Here is a 22551-nt window from a genome sequence, read left to right on the forward strand (position 1 = left end):
CTCCCCACCAGGAGCAGATGGACCAGGGGAAGGGAAGTCCCCGGATGAGAATCAGCAGCTGGAGACCATGACCCCGCCCTCTCCCTGACCCCCACCCCCATCAGGGCTCCTCCTGGGAAGAGACGCCCTTGAAACCCCGCTTCCATGTGGGGTACCCTTGCCCCTGCCCCTTGGGCACAGCCCTGCCACCCCCACGCGGCCCTCCCCCAGGCTCTGCCCGAGGCGGGGGGCGGGGAGGGGCGCCCCCAGACCCCCGACCCCCCCCCCGCGGGCGCAGCACAGGCCCCAGCGCGCGGGGTCCGCACCTCCCCGCACCCGGAGACACAGCCCCGCATCTAACATGGCCGCGCTCCGGCCACTTCGCCTTCAGGACGCAGACAGACCGACGCCGCCGGGGCACCTGCTGGTCACGGATGTAACTGCCCGCCTCGCCGGAGGCCAGAGGGACGCGCGCTCCCCACGGTGGTCGGGGCAGGCGCTCGCGGTCCTGGCCCTGGACGTGGGGACCTTGGGGGTGAGGGTCCCGGGGTGGGAGGGTTGGGGGGGTGGCGCCGCCCAGACCCGGGCCCCGCGCGGGGGAAGGGCGCAGCCGACTGTACCTGGGGGCGCATCGGCCGTCATCGAACACGAAGGTCCGGTTGGTGTGGCCCCCGCCGCGCGCCCCCGCCCGCGCCCCCCTGCGGACGCCCCCCGGGCTGCGCGCCCTGTCGGGGCCCATCGTGCGGTCGGCGGCGGCTCGGACCCAGAGCCGAGGGAGAAGCCAGTCGGAGCGACAGGCGACTTCCTCCTTCGTTGGGCCCCGAAATCAACACTTTTCTCTCCGCTTAAGGGGTGGGGAGCGCGTTGGGGTCGGGCTCGGGCGCCGGTCCGCGCGCGCCCCCTGCTGGTCGCGCCGGGAATCGCGGCGGCGTCGGGCGGGCTGGGCGGGGTCCGGTGGGTCGCGTCCACCTCGCCCCTGACCGGCCCTGGAGCCCCCTGGTCTCGGCGAAACAGTTCTCAGACCAGCCTCCCCCTGCCCCCCGTCCTCCCCACCTGCCCTCCGTCCTCCCCACCTGCCCCCCGTCCTGCCCCTGCACCCCGTCCTCCCCACCTGCCCTCCGTCCTCCCCCTGCCCCCGCGTCCTGCCCCTGCCCCCGCGTCCTCCCCACCTGCCCTCCGTCCTCCCCCTGCCCCCGCGTCCTGCCCCTGCCCCCGCGTCCTCCCCACCTGCCCCCCCGTCCTGCCCACCTGCCCCCCGTCCTCCCCACCTGCCCCCGCGTCCTGCCCACCTGCCCCCCGTCCTCCCCACCTGCCCCCGCGTCCTGCCCACCTGCCCCCCGTCCTCCCCACCTGCCCCCCCCCCCGTCCTGCCCACCTGCCCGTCCACCTCCTCCAGCCTGTACCCCGCCCTCGGGTAGGACCAGTTCCTTCCCGGAGGGGTCTTACCAGGCCCACGTGCCGGCCCGGGCGGGCCTGGCTCCGGTGCACCCGCCTGCGTGCTGCCCAGCGCCCTGGAGTCACCATTTCTCCGCGAGGCCGCCCCTCCCCGCCTCCTCCCGCACCAGCTGGCGACTCCTTGAGGGCAGGGCTCGGCCTCCAAACAGCCAGCATCCCGCCCGGCCTGTCACCTGGGGGCACCTGAGGGGGGTGGGGGGAGACCGCACCCGAGGGGGAAGGGGTCTGATCCGGGGAAGAGGGGGAGCAGGAACCCCTCCCCTGGCGCACCGCGGGGGCGGTGGGCAGCGCCAGGTGCTGGGGCGGGAGCACGTGGGCAGCGCACGTGGGTGGGCGGGGCCGGCGGAGCGCAGCGCAGGGGCAGCTGTGCACTCATGGCGTCCCGAGGCCCCCAGCCCAGTGCCGGGGTCCCCCGAGGCCCCATCCCCCGGGCATGCTGGTGAGGGGTTGGGGGCTGGGGTGGTGAGGTGCCTGGGGGTGCCCAGGACTGCTCGGGGTTCCCCGTCCCCCGGCTCACCTTGGGCAGAGCCCCCCACGGACCCCCGGTGGGAGTGGGCAGGGAGGGAGGGGGCGTAGGCCATGTTCCTGGGCCCCCCACGCCTGTCCTGCACCTGCCCCCCACGCCCATTACCTCGTCTGGGCCCCCGGTGGCGTTCTCGGGGTTCGCGGTGGTGTTCTGGGGATTCGAGGAACCTGGAGCTGTTCACTCTTCTCAGCAGCAGCTCTTCCCCGGGAGCCCGTTTCCCCCTCAAGGACCCATGTGGGGGCGCCTGTCCAGCCCAGACCCCTGCGGAGGCGGGGCGTCCCGCCTGCTGCCTCCCCCGGAACGTGCTCAGCGAGAGGGAGCGCAGGTGGGCGGTGGGAGGAGGGGCAGGCGGGCTTCTAAATGGGGGCGGGGGGTGCAACCAAATGGAGCACCTGGGACAGGTTGTGGCATCTGCCCAGGAGGGGATGTGGGCACGGGAGGGGGTGGGAAGGCCGCAGGGAGCCCCTCTGTGACGGAGGCTGGCCATCTCCCTTTAAATACATACATTTTATTGATTTCAGAGAGGAAGAGAGAGAGAGAGAAACATCAACGATGAGAGAGAATCATTGCTGGGCTGCCTCCTGCAGGCCCAGCTCCTCCCCCTCCCCCGGGCAGCGGGGGTCGACCTGGGCTGGGGAAGCCCAGACACAGATCCTGAAGGACTGGGACTCCTGGGGGGTTGGGGGGGGTCCAGCCTGTGTCCTTCCCCCCGAGTGGCCCCGGGGCTGCTGTGAGGGGCTGGCGGCTGCAGCCCTCTCTCCTGGCCGAGGCGCCGGCTCACCGGTGTCTGTGGCTTGTCCGGAAGCAGGAAGCGGATCTCCCTGAGCTGCGAGCGCCTGCGGGCGCTCCTGCCCCGGTTCGACGGCCGGCGCGAGGACATGGCCTCCGTCCTGGAGATGTCTGTCCAGTTCCTCCGGATGGCGGGCACCGTGCTGCCCAGCGGGGAGCAGCAGGCTGTGAGTGTGCAGGCGCGGTCAGCCCACGGGGGGCGGCGGCTCCGACCGCTCCCTCCCAGCTGCACAGCCGGGGCGGCTCTTATTCCCGGAGTCTCCTGGGTGCACATCCCACAGTCATCACACCTCCTGTGGGCGCGGCACCGTGGTCCCGCCCGTGGTGCCAGCACGGAGTAAGAGTCCCATTGCCCTGAGGCCCCCGGTGGGCACGGCCTCCACCTCCCGACCCCTCCCGGCCCCGGGCTGAGGACCAGGGTCTGTGCTCAGGGTAGACCGGGGCAGGACAGCCCGCTTTTCCTGTGGTTCCCGGTGACCACGACCGTGGTGATTTTCACGTCTATTTCCGTGTCAGGTTCTCGGCCCCACCGAGGAGGATTGGCTCAAATGGCAGCTGAGTCAGACCCCCGCCGAGGCCCCCGGCGCCGGGACGGGGGCACCCGGGACCGTGTGAGTGCCCCTCCCTGCCCGGCTGGGGCCCCGGGGCTGTGGGTGCAGGCTGTTCAGAGACCCTGTCTTTGCACCATCCAGGCCGCAGGACGCCCCGAGCGGTGTGACCGCCAGTGTGGACCAGGGCAGGGCCCCCACGGGGGTGGCCGAGGCGCTGGACAGGCCAGCAGTCCTCACTGGTGAGTGCGACTGGGCACAGGCATGGCTCCAGGTCCCCCAGAGAGTGTGGGGGCATGGACTTGCTGCCCCTCTCACCCCTGTGCCCGGCTCCCCGAGAGCAGCTCCCCCCTGCCAGCTCTTGGCGTGGGGCGGCTTCTCTGTTCTGTGGGGTGAGTCATGGACCCAGGCTGTTCCCGCCCCCACACGGGGCCTTTGTTCCCTGCCCGCCCCCCCCGACAAGCCCATGGGGTGCCCCTGAGGCCGGCGTCCCCCTCACACTGGACCCTGCCCAGCTGTCTGTCACTCTTTGGACCGTGGCAGCTGGGAGCAGCACTTAAGCTGCCTACGTGCGTTTGCCGTGTGTCACTGTGCCCAAGTGCCACGGAGGCGAGACCTGAGGGTGCCCACCGAGGGGGGTGGGTCTGCTGTGGACGGACCAGGCCACCAGGGAACTGCAGGACCTGCACACAGGACACGGGGGTGTAGAGGCCGCACTCGGGGGGCTGCTGTGAGGGTGGTGCTGTGAGGTCAGGGGCTGAGGTCTTCAGGGGAGGGCCGCTCCCTGCGGGGGGAGGCTGACCCACCCTTCACTTTTCTCATAGGGACCTCCGGTCTGGCACCCTGGACCCCAGGCCCGAGTCCCTCCCAGGTCCTGCGGCCGCCCCCCGCCTGGCCTCCCTGCTCCTGGCAGCCGACCTCCCCGCTGCTGAGCGAAGAGGCTCAGAGCTGCCTGGGCCTGGCTGGGCCCCTGACAGAGGAGACGACCCAGGCTGCGATGCCCGGCACCAGGTGGGCCCCCGGCGGGCATGTGCCCGTGTGTGCCTGCCGGTGTGTGCACATGTGTGTCTGCCCGTGTGTGCACATGTGTGTCTGCCCGTGTGTGCACATGTGTGTCTGCCCGTGTGTGCACATGTGTGCCTGCCCGTGTGTGCACATGTGTGTCTGCCCGTGTGCACTGCCTGTGTGTGCACATGTGTGTCTGCCTGTGTGTGCCTGCCTGTGTGTGCACATGTGTGCCTGCCCGTGTGTGCCTGCCCGTGTGTGCCTGCCTGTGTGTGCACATGTGTGCCTGTCTGTGTGTGCACATGTGTGCCTGCCCATGTGTGCCTGCCTGTGCGTGCACATGTGTGCCTGCCCATGTGTGCCTGCCTGTGCGTGCACATGTGTGCCTGTCTGTGTGTGCACATGTGTGTCTGCCCATGTGTGCCTGCCTGTGTGTGCACATGTGTGCCTGCCCGTGTGTGCCTGCCTGTGTGTGCACATGTGTGCCTGCCTGTGTGTGCACATGTGTGCCTGCCCGTGTGTGCACATGTGTGCCTGCCCGTGTGTGCACATGTGTGCCTGCCCGTGTGTGCCTGCCTGTGCGTGCACATGTGTGCCTGCCTGTGTGTGCACATGTGTGCCTGCCCGTGTGTGCCTGCCTGTGTGTGCACATGTGTGCTTGCCTGTGCGCGCTGCCTGTGTGTCTGCCCGTGTGCATTGCCTGTGTGTGCACATGTGTGTCTGCCTGTGTGTGCACATGTGTGCCTGCCCGTGTGTGCACATGTGTGCCTGCCCGTGTGTGCCTGCCTGTGTGTGCACATGTGTGCCTGCCCGTGTGTGCCTGCCTGTGCGTGCACATGTGTGCCTGCCTGTGTGTGCACATGTGTGCCTGCCCGTGTGTGCCTGCCTGTGTGTGCACATGTGTGCCTGCCTGTGTGTGCACATGTGTGCTTGCCTGTGCGCGCTGCCTGTGTGTCTGCCCGTGTGCATTGCCTGTGTGTGCACATGTGTGTCTGCCTGTGTGTGCACATGTGTGCCTGCCCGTGTGTGCACATGTGTGCCTGCCCATGTGTACTGCCTGTGTGTGCACCCTCCAGGCCCGCCATGGGAAGGTGCTCTCCTCACTCCCTCACTGTGAGTGCTGCCCAGGCCCAGGCCGGCCAGGCTGGGCCCTGTGGCTTCTGACGTGTTTTTGAAAACACCCTCCTCTGACAGGGTGTCTGGGCTGACGGGCCGTGCTGGTGGCACAGCTGGGCGTGGGGGCGGGAGGCTCTTGGAGCAGTGGCTTCTGCGCTGGTGCTGGGCGGGGAGGGCGCGGCCCCCAGCGCGTCTGGACCTGCAGCTGCCTTTCAGGGCCAAGCCCTTCCCTGGAGGTCGGGGGACACGGGTTACCTGGGCACTCAGGGTGGGGTCTCCTTGCCGCCCAGGTCCGTGCCCACGTGTGGAGTGGAGGACGGGCCGTCCTTGCTGCTGAGTGCCAGTCCCAAGTGGTGGCTGGGTGAGTGGGGACGCGGGCGGCCGCCTTCCCCGACCTGGGCCGGCTGTGGGCCTCGGCCTCCTGACCGGGGCAGGGACGGTGGGAGGGTGACCAGGCCCCGCCTGCAGGGCGACACCGGGTCCCATGTCTGAGCTCCTGGGTCGCCTGTGCTGGAGCCGGGGAAGGTGCCTGTGGGAGTGTCTGTGAGAGAGAGCGTGAGCGTGAGTGTACGTGAGTGTGCATGAGTGTGAATGTGAGTGTATGTAAGCGTGACTGAGTGTGAGTGTGAGCGTGTGTGTGTGAGGGTGCGTGTGTGTGAGTGTGAGCATGTGTGTGAGTGTGTCTGTGAGTATGTGTGAGTGTGAGTGTGAGTGTGAGCATATATGTGAGTGTGAGTGTGTGAGTATGTGTCTCAGTGTGTGTGAGTGTGTGTTGAGCAAGAATCTGTGAGTGTGTGTGAGCATGACTGAGTGTGAGTGGGAGTGTGTGTGAATCTGAATGTGAATGAGTGTTAAGTGTGTGTATGAACATGAGTGTGCGTGAGTGTGTGAGCGTGACTGTGTGTGTCTATGTGTGTGACTGTGTGTCTGTGAGTGTGTGTAAGCGTGACTGAGTGTGAGTGTGAGTGTGTCTGTGAGTGTGAGTGTGTGTGAGTGTGACTGAGTATGTGTGAGTGTGTGTCTGTGAGTGTGAGTGTGTGTCTGTGAGTGTGAGTGTGTGTGTCTGTGAGTGTGAGTGTGTGTGAGTGCGGCTGGGGCTGGGTGTGTGTCCTGTGCGTCGGCCTCGCCGCCCTGTCTAGACTCTGACCCCAGAGGGCACGAGGGCGCGTGCTGGGCGGAGCGCGCAGGATTTGGTGTGAAGGAAACGCCCCCTCAGTCTGGCCCCACGGGTCCTCCTGGGCCCCGAGCGTCAGCCCTGGCCCCGCACGGTCCCACCTCATAGGTGGGCGAAGGGCTTCTGAGGGGGTGCAGGGTGGCGGGCAGGGTGGGCCTCCTCTGCCCGCGGCCCCGCCGTGCCGGGCTGGGTGCCGGCTGCCCTGCCGACCCGTCCTGTCCTCTCCAGGGTCCCCGGAGGGCAGAGACGGTAGTGCCCCCGCTGGGGCCCCGGCCGGGAGCCCGCTGGACAGGACGGAGCCGGGCTTCCTGGCGGACCCTGAGCCCAGCGCCCAGGAGACCCCGGACGGCCCCCTGGAGCCGTGGGGCTGGGATGTGGGCTGCCCCAGCCTGGCCTTCCGGGACGAGGTGGACAGCATCTTCCCCGACTTCTTTGCCAGCTAGGCGGCCGGGACCGGGCTCCGCAGCGGCACGTGCTGCTTGGGCGGGTTATTTTGGGTCTGGGATGCAGCTGTATTCTAACTCCAGTGGGGGGTGCGGGGCTGTGGGGGGAGGGGGCTATGAGGGGAGGGGGCTGTGGGGCTGTGGGGCTGTGGGGGGAGGGGGCTGTGGGGCTGTGGGGCTGTGGGGCTGTGGGAATGGGCTGAGCATTAAAGGGAAGGAGTCTCTGGAGGAAGGACTGAGGTGTGATGCCGTGACTCGGCGGAGGGACGGCTTCCTGCAGGGGCAGCCTGCCCGGGCCTCCGTTCTGTGCCGTCTGGGCCTGGGGACCCAGGAGTAACCCAGCCCCGGAACTCAGGGTTCGGCCCGCAGACTGAGCCTCTGTGTCCCCGCCCCTCCCCAGAGAGGTGGGTGTGACCTTCCTCCTCCCACAGCCCTGGTCTGACCCCGTGCCCGGCCAGCGTGGCTGTGGTTGAACTTCAACCTCTGATCCCAGAGGTCTCGGTTCCATTCCAGGTCTGAGGGGTCCCCCCAGGCTCCATCGGGGAGGCTCTGGGGGGCTGGGGGTAGAGGCACCTGCTTCAGTATTTGGACCCCGGTGTGCACACTCAGTCCAGTGGCTCCTGACCCGGGATCGGGGGATGGGCTGGGTTAGGTGGGGGTGGCCCAGCCCCTGTGTCTGGCTGGGCTCCCTCTGCTCTGAGCCCCCCCGACTTCCAGCCACCGCAGAGCCGAGGGCTGGTCTCTGGTCTCTGACCCGGGCCGGGCGGGGGTCACCGCTCCAGGCTCCCGACCCCCAGGCAGTCCCTGCTCCAGAACCAGAGGGGGTCTCTCCCCCCAGGGGGTGCCGAGCAGCGCCCCAGCCCTGCCTCCCCTCCGCCCCGACGCCACGACGCCACGTGAAGGTCCCGTTCGTCCCAGTGAGTCGCTGAGACAAAGGAGGAGCCGCGAGCGTGGGAGGACACACCGGGAGGGAAACGTCGTCACAGCCCAGCCCTGGGAGCTGGACGGCTGGGGCCAGGCCCAGGCGGGTGCGGGGTGGCCGCCGCCCCCGGACCCCCATCCCCAGGCCCCCAGGCCCCGCGGGTCCTGGAGACCCTGAGCACAGCCCTGGGCAGTGGCAGCAGCCCCCTCCCCACAGGAGCCCCCACGGGAAGGGCCCCCCAGCCCGGCTGCCAGTGTCCAGCAGCATCCAGACCCGAGAGCCCTGGGGGCCGGCCTGGCTGTGGTCGGCTGCCTCTCCTGGCTCCTCGACAGTCGCGTCAGCTCCCACAGCCCTGGTCTGACCCCTGCCGGGCCGGCGTGGCTGTGGTTGAACTTCAACCTCTGAACCCAGAGGTCTCGGTTCCATTCCTGGTCAGGGCACAGGCCCCGGTTGCAGGCTCGATCCCCAGTGTGGGGCATGCAGGAGGCAGCCGATCAGTGATTCTCATCATTATGTTTCTCTCTCTCCCCCTCTCCATTCCTCTCTGAAATAAAAAATGTATTTTTAAAAAAGATCCTGTGTGTGCATGCATGTGCATGTGTGTGCATGTGTGTGCGTGCCTGTGTGCAGTCCTGTGGGTTTATACACGTGTGTTGTTGAGTTTAGGCAGCGCCTCCCCTGTGGGGGGGGAACATTGCAGTCCCTGCCTGGGGCCCAGCGCCCGGAGCCTGCTGAGCGCACGTGTGGTGACCCCTGCTGGCAGCCCCCCCCCCCCCCCCCGCCGGCCCTGCGCTGCGGATCTGGGTTCCAGGACCCGGGAGGGGCCCAGGGCGGTCACTGGCTCTCTGGGCCCCGCCCACGTGGGAGCAGGCTGCCTCCGTGGGGTCAGGTGTGGGGTCAGGTGCAGGGCTGTGACGTCCCTGCCCCAGGTGCCCGGCCCCGAGCCCTGGGATCTGCCCTCACCCAGCCCCCGGGGGGGAGTCAGGAAGCTGGGGCCTCGCTTGCTCAGAGCCCTGAGGCCCAAGGGGGCAGAGATGGGACCCCTCCCCCCGGGCTCCCCATGGAGGGGGGGACCAGCCCCCAGCTCAGGGGCAGGCAGAGCTCACCGTGCTGCCTCAGGCCCACGGGGGCGGGGGGGTGGGCGGGAAGGGCCGAGGGAGGGGGTGTTGAGAATGACCGGGAGTGTCCGTGCCGCCCGGACCTGGGCGGCGGGGGCCGGCCCTCCCCGCGGTCACAGGAGGGAGCGTGGCTGCAGGTGGTGACGTGGGAGCGTGACGGCGCCTGTTCTGACAACGAGCCCCAGGTGAGCTGGGGGAGGAAGGGCGGGGGGAGGGGGGGGGCTCTGTGCTGGGCGGGAGCTGAACGTGGCCGTGGGGTTCCCGGAACAGCTTCCTTCCGCCGCCTCCGCTCGGGCCCTTTGTGAACCAAATCACAGCTCACAGCTCTCGTGGGCTGCCGTCCAGGCAGGGCGGTGAGAGCCCGCTGCTGGCAGGCCCCTGCCCCTGCCCCCGCCCCCTCCGCCCCCTGGGCCCTGGGACACGGGGCCCGAGGACCCAGGCACTGCCAGCCCCCCCCCAGGCCCCCCTCAGCGGGACACTCTGGGGGGCATCGATGACGGGCAGCGCACTGGGAGCCGACCAGCTGCCCCGGCCACCACCCTCCGGCACCCGCCCCGTCCCCCTGCCCCTGGCCCGATGGCCCCCACGAGCACCACATGGAGGCGGAGGCCCTGGTGCTGCTCAGCCTCCCCCTCCAGCCTCTGGCCACGGAGGTCCTGCCCCGAGCCAGCGCACCCACGGGCACCACCAGCTCCTCGGGCTTCGTGCCTGAGGGAGGGACGCGGGCCGGAGCCTCCTGGCTCTCAGCCCCCACCCCCGCCCCCAGGGGGCCGTCTCCGGCCCAGGCCTCCTGGGGAGAAGGAAATGCATCCGAGGGTGCTCATGCCTGACCTGACCCTGGTCCGGATAAACCCACAGGGTCCCCGCCTCCGCCTCCGGAAGGAAGCCGGCCCCATGCATGGACGCCTCCTGCCGCCTGCCTGCCTGCCCTCCTGCCCGCCCTCCTGCCCCCCTGCCCCCCTGCCCGCCTGCCCACCTGCCCGCCTGCCCTCCTGCCTGACCTCCTGCCCACCTGCCCACCTGCCTGACCTCCTGCCCACCTGCCCACCTGCCCTCCTGCCTGACCTCCTGCCCACCTGCCCTCCTGCCCTCCTGCCCACCTGCCCTCCTGCCTGACCTCCTGCCCACCTGCCCACCTGCCCCTCTGTCCCCACCTGGGCTTCTCACACACTGGCTGGACATGTGGTGTCTGGCCACCTGAGGGGGGTCCTGGGACCCAGCACAGACTTCAGGGCAGCCGGAAAGTGCAGGGCCTTGAAGCCCGCCCCTGCCAGGCCCCGGTGCCCCCCCTCCCCGGTGCCCCCCCCTCCCCGGTGCCCCCGGCTTCCTCAGCAGAGGCACTGGCCTGCAACCGGACCTCGGCAGCTGTCCCCTCGTGCGTCTTTTTTTTTTAATATATTTTTTATGGATTTCAGAGAGAGGCAGGGAGAGGGAGAGATAGAAGCATCAATAGAGAGAAACATCAATCAGCTGCCTCCTGCACACCCCACACTGGGGATTTGAGCCCGCCGCCTGCTCCCTGTGCACTGGGGTCTGGGCCGGGCCTGGGGACCCACCGGCGCTGGGCTCAGCCCCCCTCACCTCCCTGCGGGCGGCAGTGCGTCCCTGGGGTCCTGGTGTCTGGTTTGGTGGTGGCTGTTCTCACACCCAAGGATTTTTTAGAGAGCGTGGAAGGGCAGGGGGAGACAGAGAGAGAAACACGGATGTGAGAGAGAGACATCGATCGGTTGCCTCCCACACGCACCCCGACCGGGGCAGGGGGTGGAGCCTGCAACCGAGGTACATGCCCTTGACCGGAATCGAACCCGGGACCCTTCAGTCCACAGTAGACGCTCCATGAGCCACAAGGGCAGGGCCGTCCAGTGTCCGCATGCCCTGTCGGCGGCCACCTCCTGAGCCCCTCCTGGCCGGTTCCGCTCCCGGCGCCTGCTGCGTGGGCAGCTGCCTCGCGTCTCTGGCCACAGCCCAGGGGCCGGACCGAAGTTCTGGACAGGGAGCTGGAGGGGGGCAGGGGAGGGAGTCCCACGCCCCCGCCACGGCCGCCCACACAGAGCCGCTGTCCGCGTCTGGCAGCCTTGGAGGGGGCGAAGCTCCGGTCCCCACAGCCCCGAGCCCAGGCAGGGGCCCTGGGCCTGATTCAGCTCCGACCCGCAGACCCCGGCGCTGGGGGTGAGGGTGCAAGCTCCCACTGGGACCCCGAGGGTGTGAGCCATGAGGGAGCAGCCCGCGGGGTGCGGAGCTGACCCCAGCCAGGGGGCTGAGCATGTCCCCGTCCTGGGGATTTCTGGGGAGGAGCGTGCGTGGGAGGTTGGGTCCCTGTCCCACGGGGAGGGGAGAGGGGAGGGAACCTGGGTGGGGGCAGAGGGGCGGGGCCGAGCCTGTGTCCGGGACATGGTGAGGCTGGGCCAGCGCCGGGGAAGCGACTGTCGGGCTGGGATCCGAGGAGGGAACGACACGCACTTTCTTTCTTTCGTGTTTTTTTAAATATATTTTTATTGATTTCAGAGAGGAAGGGAGAGGGAGAGGGATCAGTGATGAGAGAGAATCATGGATCGGCTGCCTCCTGCACGCCCCCCACTGGGGATGGAGCCCGAAACCCGGGCCTGTGCCCTGGCCGGGAATCGAACCCTGACCTCCTGGGTCACAGGTCGATGCTCAGCCACGGAGCCGTGCCGGCGGGTGGACCCCCTTTATTCTGAGATGAATGCAGGTTCACACGAGGTTTGAGGACTGACACAGAGACCTGGCCCCCGCCCCCACCCCCGCCCGCCTCGGTGTGCGTGGTGCCCCCGGGTGCGTCTGTGTTCAAACCCCACCTCAGGCACGGTGGGCGGGGGGCGGCGAGGGGCAGGAACTGTACTGGGAAAAGGGTCTTTGCAGATGGATTAAGGGACAGAACTTGAGGTGAGATCTCCCCAGGTTGTCCAGCCCTACGTCCAGGGACAGGTGTCCTTAAAGGGGCAGGGGAGAGAGACAGAGAGAAGGCGTGTCCCCCGAGGCAGAGGCGAGGACGTGGCCGCCAGCCCCGCCCGGGAGACCGTGGAGGGAGCGTGGCCGGGTCGCCTCCATGTCAGATTTCTGGTGCCCCGACTGCGGAGAACAAACCCGTGGCTGTCAGTCACCCCACGTGAGGGCAGGGACGTGGCGCGGGGGGGCGGGGGGGCGCTGGGTGCTTAGACCCTGCACCCCCAGGAAGCCGGAGGGTGGGTGGGGGCTGGGCTCGGGGTGCTCCCCTCCCCACCCCCCGCCCCGCCAGCCTCCTGCTGCTGCCCCGCGCCCCACACGCACCGGACACCGCCGCCGGGTCTCCTCTACCGCCGGAACATGACACACGGGTCTGGGGGACAGAGCGGCTCTCAGACGGGCTTCGGGGGGCCCCCCGCCCCCGCTCCCGGCCAGGGCGGCCTCCTACCCCGGGTGCTCAGGCTGACGATGTTCTGGGGGCCCAGCCCGTGCTTCCTGCAGAGCCTCTCAAACCTGTGCAGGAAGCTGTGGGGCAGCTCCGGGACCCGACCTGCGGACGGACGGACAGACGGACAGACGGACAGATGGCAGGCTGGTCCCTCCCCGTCCCTGGGATCAGGTGGGGGAGGGTCTCTGGGGGCCTGGGCAGTGGGGGGCTGAGGGGCAGGACTGCCGGGCGGGGCACCTCCCCCTGCAATGGGACTTGACCGGTGGGGCCTGGGCCTCGGGGGCCGGGCAGGGTGGGCCCCTCCTCAGGGGAGGGTCGGGGAGGCGGCTCGGGGAGGCGTACCGTAGAGCGCCAGCACGTGGGTCCGGGTGCCGTTCCGGACGCTGTGCAGGTGGAAGGCGGCGTAGAGATCGTAGTCCGTCTCCGACAGCAGGACCCTGTTGTCCCCCATGTCTGCGTGGAGACAGGCTCAGCGGCCGGCAGCACCGTGCCGCTCCCAGGTTAGGGGCTGGGTGCCCGGTGGCCGGGGGTGGGGGTGGGGCTGGAGGCGGCGGGGGGGGGGGGGGGGGGGGCAGGGGCTGGCTGGTGTGGGGCCCTGGCTGGTGTGGGGCCCTGGCTGGTGGGGGGCCCTGGCAGGTGTGGGGCCCTGGCTGGTGGGGGGCCCTGGCTGGTGGGGGGCAGGTGAGCACACGGTACCCGCTCAGGTGGCCTGGCCTCCCTGGGGGACCGAGCCAGGGGCCGTCCCAGGAGGTCTATGGGGCCCTGGGGCTGCGTGCTGGGCGGAGCCCCATCATTGGGCTCCAGCCACCCGGGGTCCCCTGGAGCCCCGGGATCCGAGCTCAGGGAAATGCTGAGGCCCCACTTACAGGCCAGGGTGCACTCCCCGTTCTTGTCCGTCTTCTCGCACACCATGGCCACCTCCACACAGTCCCCCTGCAGCCTGCACACGCCCGGGTCAGCCCCTCCCGCCCCTCCTGCCCCCCCCCGTCTCCATCGCCTCTCGCCACCCCCGCAGTGCACCCCACAGGATCGGGGCTGGTCATGGGGGGGCAGAGGGGTCGGGGGGGGGGCACCGGCCAGGCTGACGGCGACAGGCACGCACATGAAGTGGAAGAAGAACCGCAGGCTGCCGCCGGCCGTGCTCTCGATCTTCTGGATGAAGACCCGCAGGTCCCCGTCCTCTCCGATCCGCTTCATGTCGCTCGAGGCCATGGAGATGGAGTACCAGACCCCCGACACCTGCAGGAGAGGCTCCCACGTGGGGCCGGCAGGGCGGCTCTGGGCTCCTGGGCCTCCCTCCGGGCCAGGCCCCAGCAAACGGTGCCCAGCCAGGGCCAACGTCACCTTCCAGGGACCCCCTATCCCCCCAGGGACCCCTTAGCCTCCCAGGGACCCCATGTGCCCTCCAGGGACCCTATCTCCCCCCGGGACCCCCTAGCCCTCCAGGGACCCCCTATCCCCCCAGGAACCCCTTAGCCTCCCAGGGACCCCATGTGCCCTCCAGGGACCCCCTAACCCCCCAGGCTGCCATCTCGGCGGGGGGAGGAGAAGCGGGTCCCTTAGGAGCAGCGCCCTTGAGCAGGTCAGGGAGCCCGATTGAGGGGGACAGTGTCCTGTCCGGGAAGGTGGCCCTGGCCCACCTTGGCCGGGTCGTAATTCCCGCGAACCACGGATTGCAGGTTGAGCTCCTGGGCGGAGGCCAGGCTCAGCCCCAGGCCCAGCGGCAGCAGCAGCAGCAGCAATGCCATCCCCTCGGCGGGCACCTGGCCTGAGTCCCTCCCTTTTATACCCCGGGTCCCTTCCGTCCGGCTGCCCTCCCCCGCCCGTCCTCCCCACGAGGGAACGCAGCCAAGGCCCTGCGGCCGCCGCCCCCACCGCTCGCCAGGTGCAGCCGGTAATGGGCTCGCTCAGAATCTGCTGGACAGGGCGTCCGGCTGGGTCAGAAGCCGCAGAGGGAAGAGGGGACAGACGGGCAAGTGGCAGCCTGATGCCCTGCCCCCCCCCGCCCCCCTTCAGAGGCCACACTGGCCTCTCCCGGAGGCCGATGGCCCCCCGGGCTCCCCCGGCCCCCTCCGCCCTGCCTGCATGGGTGTGCCCATCGGAGAGCATTCTGGAGCACCGTGCAGCCTCATGTGCAGGATGCTGTGGGGGTGCCCTGGCCTCGGGGACTTCACTGGGACTTGGGGTGAACTCCACCGGGTCCTGGACGTAATAACTCCCAGGGGGAGGGGCCCAGCTTGTGGGGCCAGAGGGCAGAGAGGCTCGGGTTGAGGAGTGAGGGCCGTGAGGTCAGACGGAGGTGGCCTGGCCTCCACCCTGTCCCCGTCCCGGCCGGGGTCCCCGAGCTGTGCCGGGGAGTCCCCGTCTCCCCGCACGGTGTTCAGGTGCAAGGGGGGCTGGTGGTCGGGGTGGGAGGCTGAGCGACACGGACCAGGACACTGGACCCAAACCCTGATGAAGCACCGAGCAGAGGTCCTCTGCCCATTGATCAATCGATCGATCGATCGATGCCTTGTTCACTGAGCCCGGACCATGCTCCAGGCAGCCCTCGCCCAGGGTCCTCCAGAGCCCCAGGCGTCAGAGCGATGCCCTCGGCGCTGTCCACCCGCTTCCCGGGGCCGCGAGCGTGGACGCGGCTGACAGCGGGAGGCCGCCCGGGACACGGACACACACAGAGCGGATATCACGCGGGGTCAGAGGTGGAGGCGCTCGGTCCACCCCCAGCTGGCGGGTTCGGCCCCAGGTCCTGTCAGGGCGGCCGCGGGCCACGGACACACAGCGTGGGTGTCACTTTCTCCGTAAGAAAACGGACTTTATTTTCAAAGGGGGCGCAAAACCGCAGGTGCACGCCGGGGCCACACGTCCAGGGGGCACCTCACAGCGGGGATCACCGGCCGTCCGTCACGCATCTGACGTCAGCACGAGGGGCGGGGCCAGGAGGAAGAGGGGGAGGGGGGAGGAGGAGGAAGAGGGGGAGGGGGGGCGTGGAAACTCCCCGAGAGCAGAAGGCGGACCGGCCCGCTCAGCTCCGTGGTTGATGTCGAACTAAGAACCAGGAGGTCCCGTTTGATCCCGGTCAGGGCACAGGCCCGGGTTGTGGGCTCCATCCAGTGGGGGGTGCAGGAGGCAGCCCGTCCATGGTTCTCTCATCATGGATGTTTCTCTCCCTCCCTCTCCCTTCCTCCCTGAGATCAATACAAATATATATTTTTAAAAGATTTTAGGAGAACAAAATGGTGGCGGAATAGGCAGATGTGACCTGATCCTTGTCCAGAGGAAATAGAGGAATCCAGCCCGAACTGGCGAAGGAGACGCGGCTGTGAGACAGTTTGCAGCGGGAAGGGCAGAGATCTCCTGGAAAAAGTGTATTTCTAGTAGCACATGATCTCCTCATCTAGGGGAAACGATGAACAACATGGACTGATGAACAAGAACAGACCCAGAGACAAGGAGGCATCGATCGGATTGTCGGGCCTCAGAGGGAGGGGAGGGGAGGGTGGGGGAGGATGGGGGAGGGTGGGGGTAGGGGGGAGAGATTAACCAAAGGACTGTGTGCATGCATACGAGCCTAACCAGTGGTTAAGGACAACGGGGGGGGGGGGCATGCGTGGGGAGGGGTGTGGGATGGGAATGGGGGGATGAGGACAAATATCTGATACCTCAATCAATAAAGAAATTTTAAAAAAAATTTTAAAAAAGAGAGCAGAGTGGGCCCTCGGGGAACTGGGCATTGTCCGAGGATGCAGACGGAGGCCCTGCCCACACCCCTGTCCCGCCCATGCCCCTGCCCCGTCCACATTGATGCCACACCCCGCCCGCTGCCGCCTGCGTGAACACACCCCACGCAGATCCCTCCTGGGAGCAGGTCAGTGGGGGGCACAGGGGAGCAGCACCTTTACAAACACTTTCAGTTCCTCAACCAGATCGACCGTCGCCCGGCAACCAGTGGAGCATTGTGACTGCTCCCGTTCCTCGTCATCAAAGGGCCTGCTGACCGCACCGCCCGGAAGGCTCAGCCCCAGGAGGGGGTGGGGGGCAGAGAGACCCAGAGCCGGAGCTCGGAGCGCAGTCCTCCTGGGGCGTCTCCGCCGCCTCGAACCACGGTGAGGGCGCCCTCGGGGGAGGGGAGTCCGATGGGGTCCCGGAGACACGCTGCGGAGGGACCCGGCCTACCCAGCCCCGGGCCACTTCTTCAGGGTGAGGGGGCGTGAGCAGCCGGGGTGGGGGGGTGGCCGTGTCCAAGGGAAACGCCACAAGCCACAGTGGCAGCGTCCAGCTTCCTAGCAGCCGCGTTACCAGAGTGGGAAGAAGCAGGTGAATTCATCTGGGGGCCACTGACCACCGGCTCCTGCGTTGAGCGTCTGCCCCTGGTGGTCAGTGCATGTCATAGCAACCGGTTGTTCCGATTGGGTCGATTGGCATATTAGCCTTTGATAACATAGGACATTGATGGATTGATTTCAGAGAGGAAGGGAGAGGGAGAGAGAGAGAAACATCAGTGATGAGAGAGAATCATGGATCGGCTGCCTCCTGCACGGCCCTCACTGGGGATGGAGCCTGCAACCCGGGCGTGTGCCCTGACCGGAATCGAACTATGACCTCCTGGTTCATGGGTCGAGGCTAAACCCCGGACCACGCCGGCCGGGCCACTGCACCTGTCCTATGCAGTGAGCTGGGCGTTGTGAGCAGCAGGGGTGTGGCGGGCGCTCAGTCCCCAGAGGAGGCTGCAGGCCGGGTCTGCCCCGGGCTGAGCGTCTGGGTGGCCTGGTCGGGCCGACGGTGTACCTCCCGCCCTGTCTCCGCTCCGCTCCCCCAGATGAGAAGGGACTCCAAGAGGAAACTCCTGCTGCTGGTCTCCCTGGTCCTCTCGCTCCTGTGGGCAGGGCGCCACCTCAGGTAAACGGGACACGAGAGGCAGCATTGCACGCCTGCAGGGGGCGCAGCCCCAGGCAACAGTGGGGACGGAGGGCGTCGCGGCTCGAGGCCCGAGGGCGGGGGCCTGGTCTGCAGGCTCGGGAGCACAGTGGCTGTGGTTTTGTGTGGAGCCCGCTGACCACAGGCGGCGTGGGCCTGGATTGGAAGCAGCTGGGCGCGTGGGGATGCGATTTGGGCTGAGAGCCGGGCCTCGGAGAGGAGCCGGGAGCGAACAGCACGTGTGGCCTGACCGGGAACCCAGCCGTGACCTCCTGGTTCAGAGGTGGACGCTCAACCCCTGAGCCCCGCCGGCCGGCTGGGCTGGACACTTCTGATAACGTCAGGACGGATGGACGCCGCTCAGACCTAGTTCTCGTCTTTACGAAACGCCCCAGGGTGAGGGAGGGAGTGGCCTACGGAGCGTGAAGGTCACAGAATTACCTTAAAGGCACAGTCACCCTCCGCCTTCACGTGGACGCACATACAGGCAGTCCTGGGTGACGAAGAGGGAGCCGCACCTGCACGTGGTCCGGACACACACACGCTAACGGCTGTCGGGCGGGGGGTTAATCCTCCCCAACACGCGCCCCCCTCGCCCTCCGCCCTGGCCATCACCCGCTCACCCTAACCCGTCCCTGACCACCTGCTCCCTCCGGGCCGGGGGGCTCTCTCCCAGAAGCCCCGTCCCCGCCAGCACCTCCCTCGGGGACCACTGGGCTCCCCCGGGCCGGCGTCCCCGGGGCGGGCACTGGGCTGGACCCGCACAGCTGTCCACCCAGCGCCAGCAGCCGCCAGGCCAGGGGCTGGGCAAGCGTTTGCCGACCCCGTGATGACAGCTAACGCATCTCCCTCTGCCCAGGAACCGGGGGGCGGAGCTCCGGCTCTCGGACTGGTTCGACCCCAGGTAGGAACGGGCGGGCGTCTGCGCACCTGCACGGGGCGGCTCAGTGTGGGGAGGGGGTCGCCTCCCCGTCCGAGGATTTCTGGGTGGACACCAGGCCCCCTGCAGACGGGGGGCCTGTCGTGTTTTCCTTTCTGATCGAATGCCCGTTGTCCCTTTTCCTTTTTTTTAATACTTTTCATTGATCTCAGGAAGGAAGGGAGAGGGAGAGAGAGAGAAACATCCATGAGGAGAGAGTCATGGATCGGCTGCCTCCTGCACGCCCCACACTGGGGATCGAGCCCGCAGCCCGGCGTGTGCCCTGACCGGGAACCGAACCCTGACCTCCTGGTTCCTAGGTCGATGCTCAGCCCCTGAGCCTCGCCGGCCGGGCTTATTCCCTTCCTTGCCTTCTGGCCGTGGCTGGCGCACTTCTGCCGAGTGAGGGCTGGTGAGCACGCACCCTGCCTCGCCCGTGCGGGGAGAAAGCCGTGGTCTCTCGCCGTCGAGCGGGACGATGGCTGCGGGTGTGGCAGACGTTCTTTATGGGGGGGGGGACCCCGCCATTGGCGTGTTTCTGAGAGTTCCTCGTTTTCATCACGAGGGGTGGGCTCGGTGCGATGCACGCCGTCGATGTCCCTGGTAGAGCTCAGGATGGGGCCTGCGCCGCGCTCGCCCCGTCCCTGCGGGACCCTGTGCGTGGGAGCGAGCCCAACGGCTCCCTTTCTGGAGCGATCCCCATTTCTGCTGATTGCAGGGATGGACGCAGAGCGTGAGGGGGAGGGTAGAAAGGCGCCCCGCCCCGGCCGGTGTGGCCCCGTCTAGAGCGCCGGCCTGCGGACTAAAGGGTACCGGGTTCGATTCTGGTCAAGGCCACGCACCTCGGCTGCAGGGTCGATCCCCGGCCCCACTTGGAGCGTGTGCGGGAGGCAACCAATCATGAGTCTCTCAGATCGATGTTTCTCTCTCTCTCTCTCTCTCTCTCTCTCTCTCTCTCTCCCCCTCTCTTCTGCTCTCTCTAAAAATCAGTGGGAAAATATCCTCGGTGAGGATTTAAAAAGCACCCCAGAGCCTGTAGGAAAAGGGGGGATGGGGCACAGGAGGGGGTGCCTGTGTCCCCAGCGCTGGCTTCAGGCGACGACCCGGGGACGTCCTGCACCCACGAGAAAGCCAGAGCTCAGAGGCGGCTCCATAGGCGGGTGGGGTGGGGGTGGGGTGGGGTGGGGGTGGGGGTGGGGGTGGGGGTGGGGGTGATGGAGGCTCGGACCGGCCGGGTCTCCCACCCGAGGCGCACACACCAACTCCAGGCAGCCCTTCGACCCACCCGTGCCTCAGTTTCCCCACATGCCGACCAGGGATGGCGGTGGTGCCCAGGGCAGCAGGCACGGCAGGTCCGGACCAGTGACTCCACGCCCCTCCGCTCGGCACCCGGCAGGGCACGGGCGCGGCGGGCGTCAGCTGCTCTACCCGCAGCCTCGGTCTGCGCTGGCCCGCCCGCTGCAGCTGCCTCTCGTCTGCCCACAGGAAGCGTCCCGACGTGGTGACGACCACAGACTGGCTGGCGCCCGTCATCTGGGAGGGCACCTTCGACCGGCGGGTGCTGGAGCGGCACTACCGGAGGCAGAACCTCACGGTGGGGCTGGTGGTCTTCGCCGCCGGCAGGTAGGGCCGCGCGCCTCTGCCCTTTGCCCTGTTCCCGAGGTCGGACGGGCACCCCCGGGCCCTTCTGCCTTCGAAGAGCTGCTGGTCGTCCTGCAACTGGGCTCTGGGGGCCCCGGCCATCGCCCCGTCCCGGCCGGGTCACTGCCTTTCCTGTTGTGAATCTTCACCCAGTTTTTTCCCGTTGATCTTCATTCATTTTATTTATTTTTAGAAAATATATTTTTATTGATTTCGGAGAGGAAGGGAGAGGGAGAGAGAGAGAGAGAGACATCAAGGATGAGAGAGAGTCATGGATCGGCTGCCTCCTGCACGCCCCCCACTGGGGATCGAGCCTGAAACCCGGGCCTGTGCCCTGGACCGGGAATCGAACCCTGACCTCCTGGTTCACAGGTCAACGCTCCACCCCTGAGCCACGCCGGCCGGGCTCCATTGATTTTTAGAGAGAATGGAAGGGAGGGAGAGAGTGGGGAGAGAGAGACAGAAACATTGATGTGAGAGACACACATCGACTGGTTGTCTCCTGCACGTGCCCCGACGGATGCCAGGGATCAAACCTGCAACCCGGGTGCATGCCCTTGAGCAGAATTCGAACCCGAGACCCTTTGGTACGGGGCCGACGCTCTAACCACTGAGCGCACTGGCCAGGGCTGGGTCGTGAACTTTGCACTGACACCCATTCAGCACTAGTTCTCTCTCTCCAGAGTCTGCAGGCTTTTCTCGCCCGGCCCACGGCTCTCAGACGCTGTCCCCCACCCCGGCCCTGAAAGGGCCCCCCCGCCCCACCCCCCTTATCCCCCCGTCCCTCCCACCGGTGACCCCGATTGCAGGGCCGCCGACCAGTACCTGGAGCCCTTCTTACAATCGGCCAACAAGCACTTCATGCCCGGCCACCGCGTGGTCACCTACGTCCAGGTGGAGGACCCGTACCAGCTGCCGGACCTGCCGCCCCTGCCCCTGCGCTCCGTCCGGGTCCTGGCCCTCCGGCCCGACTGCTGGTGGCCGGACCGCAGCCTGTCCCGCATGAAGAACCTGGGCGAGTCCATCCTCAGCGACATCCGGGGCGAGGTGGACTTCCTGTTCAGCATGAGCGTGGACCGCGTCTTCCAGAGCGCCGTGGGGGCCGAGGCGCTGGGCGCGGCCGTGGCCCAGCTGCACGCCTGGTGGTACTTCAGGGACCGGCGCCACTTCCCCTACGAGCGGAGGCCCCGCTCCGCCGCCTGCATCCCCTTCGGCGAGGGCGACTTCTTCTACGATGGCGCCGTGCTGGGCGGCACGCCCGCGCGGGTGCTGGACCTGGTGCGGGCGTACCTGGGCGGCGCGCTCCAGGACGCCCAGCGGGGGCTCAACAGCACGTTCGAGAGCCACCTGAACAAGTACTTCTTCCTGCACAAGCCCACCACGCTGCTGTCGCCCGAGTACAACTGGGACGCCAACTTCCACCCGCCCCTGCAGGTGCAGCTGGTCAAGGTGCTGCAGCTGGCCAAGCGGGACCCGTGACCCCAGCCCCCACCCACCTCGCTCGGCCGGCCGCCGGGGCTCCCGGCACAGACACCGCCGGCCGCCTGGCCCGGACGGAGATGCGCACCCCGCCGGCAGGAGCCTTCCTCCTCGCGATGACGGACCCCCAGGTTGGCCAAAGCCGGATAAAGACTAAGATGCTGATTGAATGTTTAATACGCTGCAATGTTCTGTATACGGCAGGGAGCCCGCCGATAATTTTGGAGGCAGAAAATAAACAATTTTTTAAAAAATAAACATTTTTTCATGGAGGAAGACTCCATTGTGTCTACACAAAGGGGAAAGGTGAGGTGTGAAGGGGGGATGAACCCCCGAGCCACTCCTGGGGCCCATGGCCACGTGGTTCTCCATTCGGGGCTATTTGCTGCTAACCCTCAGTCACTCGGTTTGCCGTGTGACCGGACAGGCGGACTTTCTGCCAACATGTCCTTCCTTTCTTGATCCTGGGTTCGTTTTCTTAAAGCTACAGGCATTTTATTTATGTTTTGTTGTTGATCCTCACCCAAGGATTTTTTTTTTTTTCCCCGTTGAGTTTTAGTGAGAGTGGAAGGGAGGGAGGAGGGGGAGAGAGAGACATTGATGTGAGAGAGACACGTCGATTGGTTGCCTCCTGCATGCACCCCAACAGGGAGGGGCCAGGGATGGTGCCTACGACGGAGGTACATGCAGAAACGAACCCGGGACCCTTCAGTCCGAGGGCCGACACTCTAAGCACTGAGCAGACCGGAAGGGAGGGACTAGGGGGCGTGCAGGAGGCAATATTTTTATTGATTTTAGAAAGGAAGGGAGAGAGAGAGAGAGAGAGAAACATCAATGATGAGAGAGAATCCTTGATCAGCTGCCTCCTGCACGCCCCCTACTGGGGATCGAGCCTGCAACCTAGACATGTGCCCTGACCGGGAATCGAACCGTGACCTCCTGGTTCCTAGGTCGATGCTCAACAGGTCACGTACAGAGGTGACCGCGGTAAAACGTGGTCACGAGGGTGGCCCTGGTCCAGTAGGAAGGGTGACCTCACAAGAGAGGGGATGGGGGCACAGATAGGCACAGAGGGGGGCGCCTGTGAGGACACAGGGAGGCGACGGCCACA

At 67.4% G+C, this 22551-nt stretch overlaps 3 protein-coding genes across 3 annotated transcripts; 2 read left to right on the top strand and 1 right to left on the bottom strand.

Moving 5' to 3' along the window:
* Positions 1-1808: 1808 nt before the first annotated feature.
* Positions 1809-7035, top strand: SOHLH1 (spermatogenesis and oogenesis specific basic helix-loop-helix 1; the record flags this gene model as incomplete). Its single annotated transcript, XM_079790783.1, has 8 exons — positions 1809-1873; positions 2151-2285; positions 2769-2916; positions 3266-3360; positions 3442-3539; positions 4122-4308; positions 5709-5779; positions 6821-7035. 8 exons carry the CDS (start codon positions 1809-1811, stop codon positions 7033-7035), a joined length of 1014 nt encoding a protein of 337 aa, XP_079646909.1.
* A 5351-nt stretch (positions 7036-12386) lies between these two features.
* Positions 12387-14235, bottom strand: LCN9 (lipocalin 9; the record flags this gene model as incomplete). Its single annotated transcript, XM_079790784.1, has 5 exons — positions 12387-12412; positions 12488-12589; positions 12830-12940; positions 13354-13726; positions 14128-14235. 5 exons carry the CDS (start codon positions 14233-14235, stop codon positions 12387-12389), a joined length of 720 nt encoding a protein of 239 aa, XP_079646910.1.
* Positions 14236-17303: 3068 nt separating this feature from the next.
* Positions 17304-21440, top strand: GLT6D1 (glycosyltransferase 6 domain containing 1; the record flags this gene model as incomplete). The annotated part of the gene is made up of 4 exons (XM_079790785.1): positions 17304-17383; positions 18261-18305; positions 19806-19943; positions 20771-21440. The coding sequence occupies 4 exons, from the start codon at positions 17304-17306 to the stop codon at positions 21438-21440; spliced, it is 933 nt and encodes a 310-aa protein (XP_079646911.1).
* Between the last annotated feature and the right edge of the window lie 1111 nt (positions 21441-22551).

Source organism: Cnephaeus nilssonii, assembly GCF_951640355.1.
Source record: "Cnephaeus nilssonii genome assembly, chromosome: 14".
NCBI lineage: Eukaryota > Metazoa > Chordata > Mammalia > Chiroptera > Vespertilionidae > Cnephaeus > Cnephaeus nilssonii.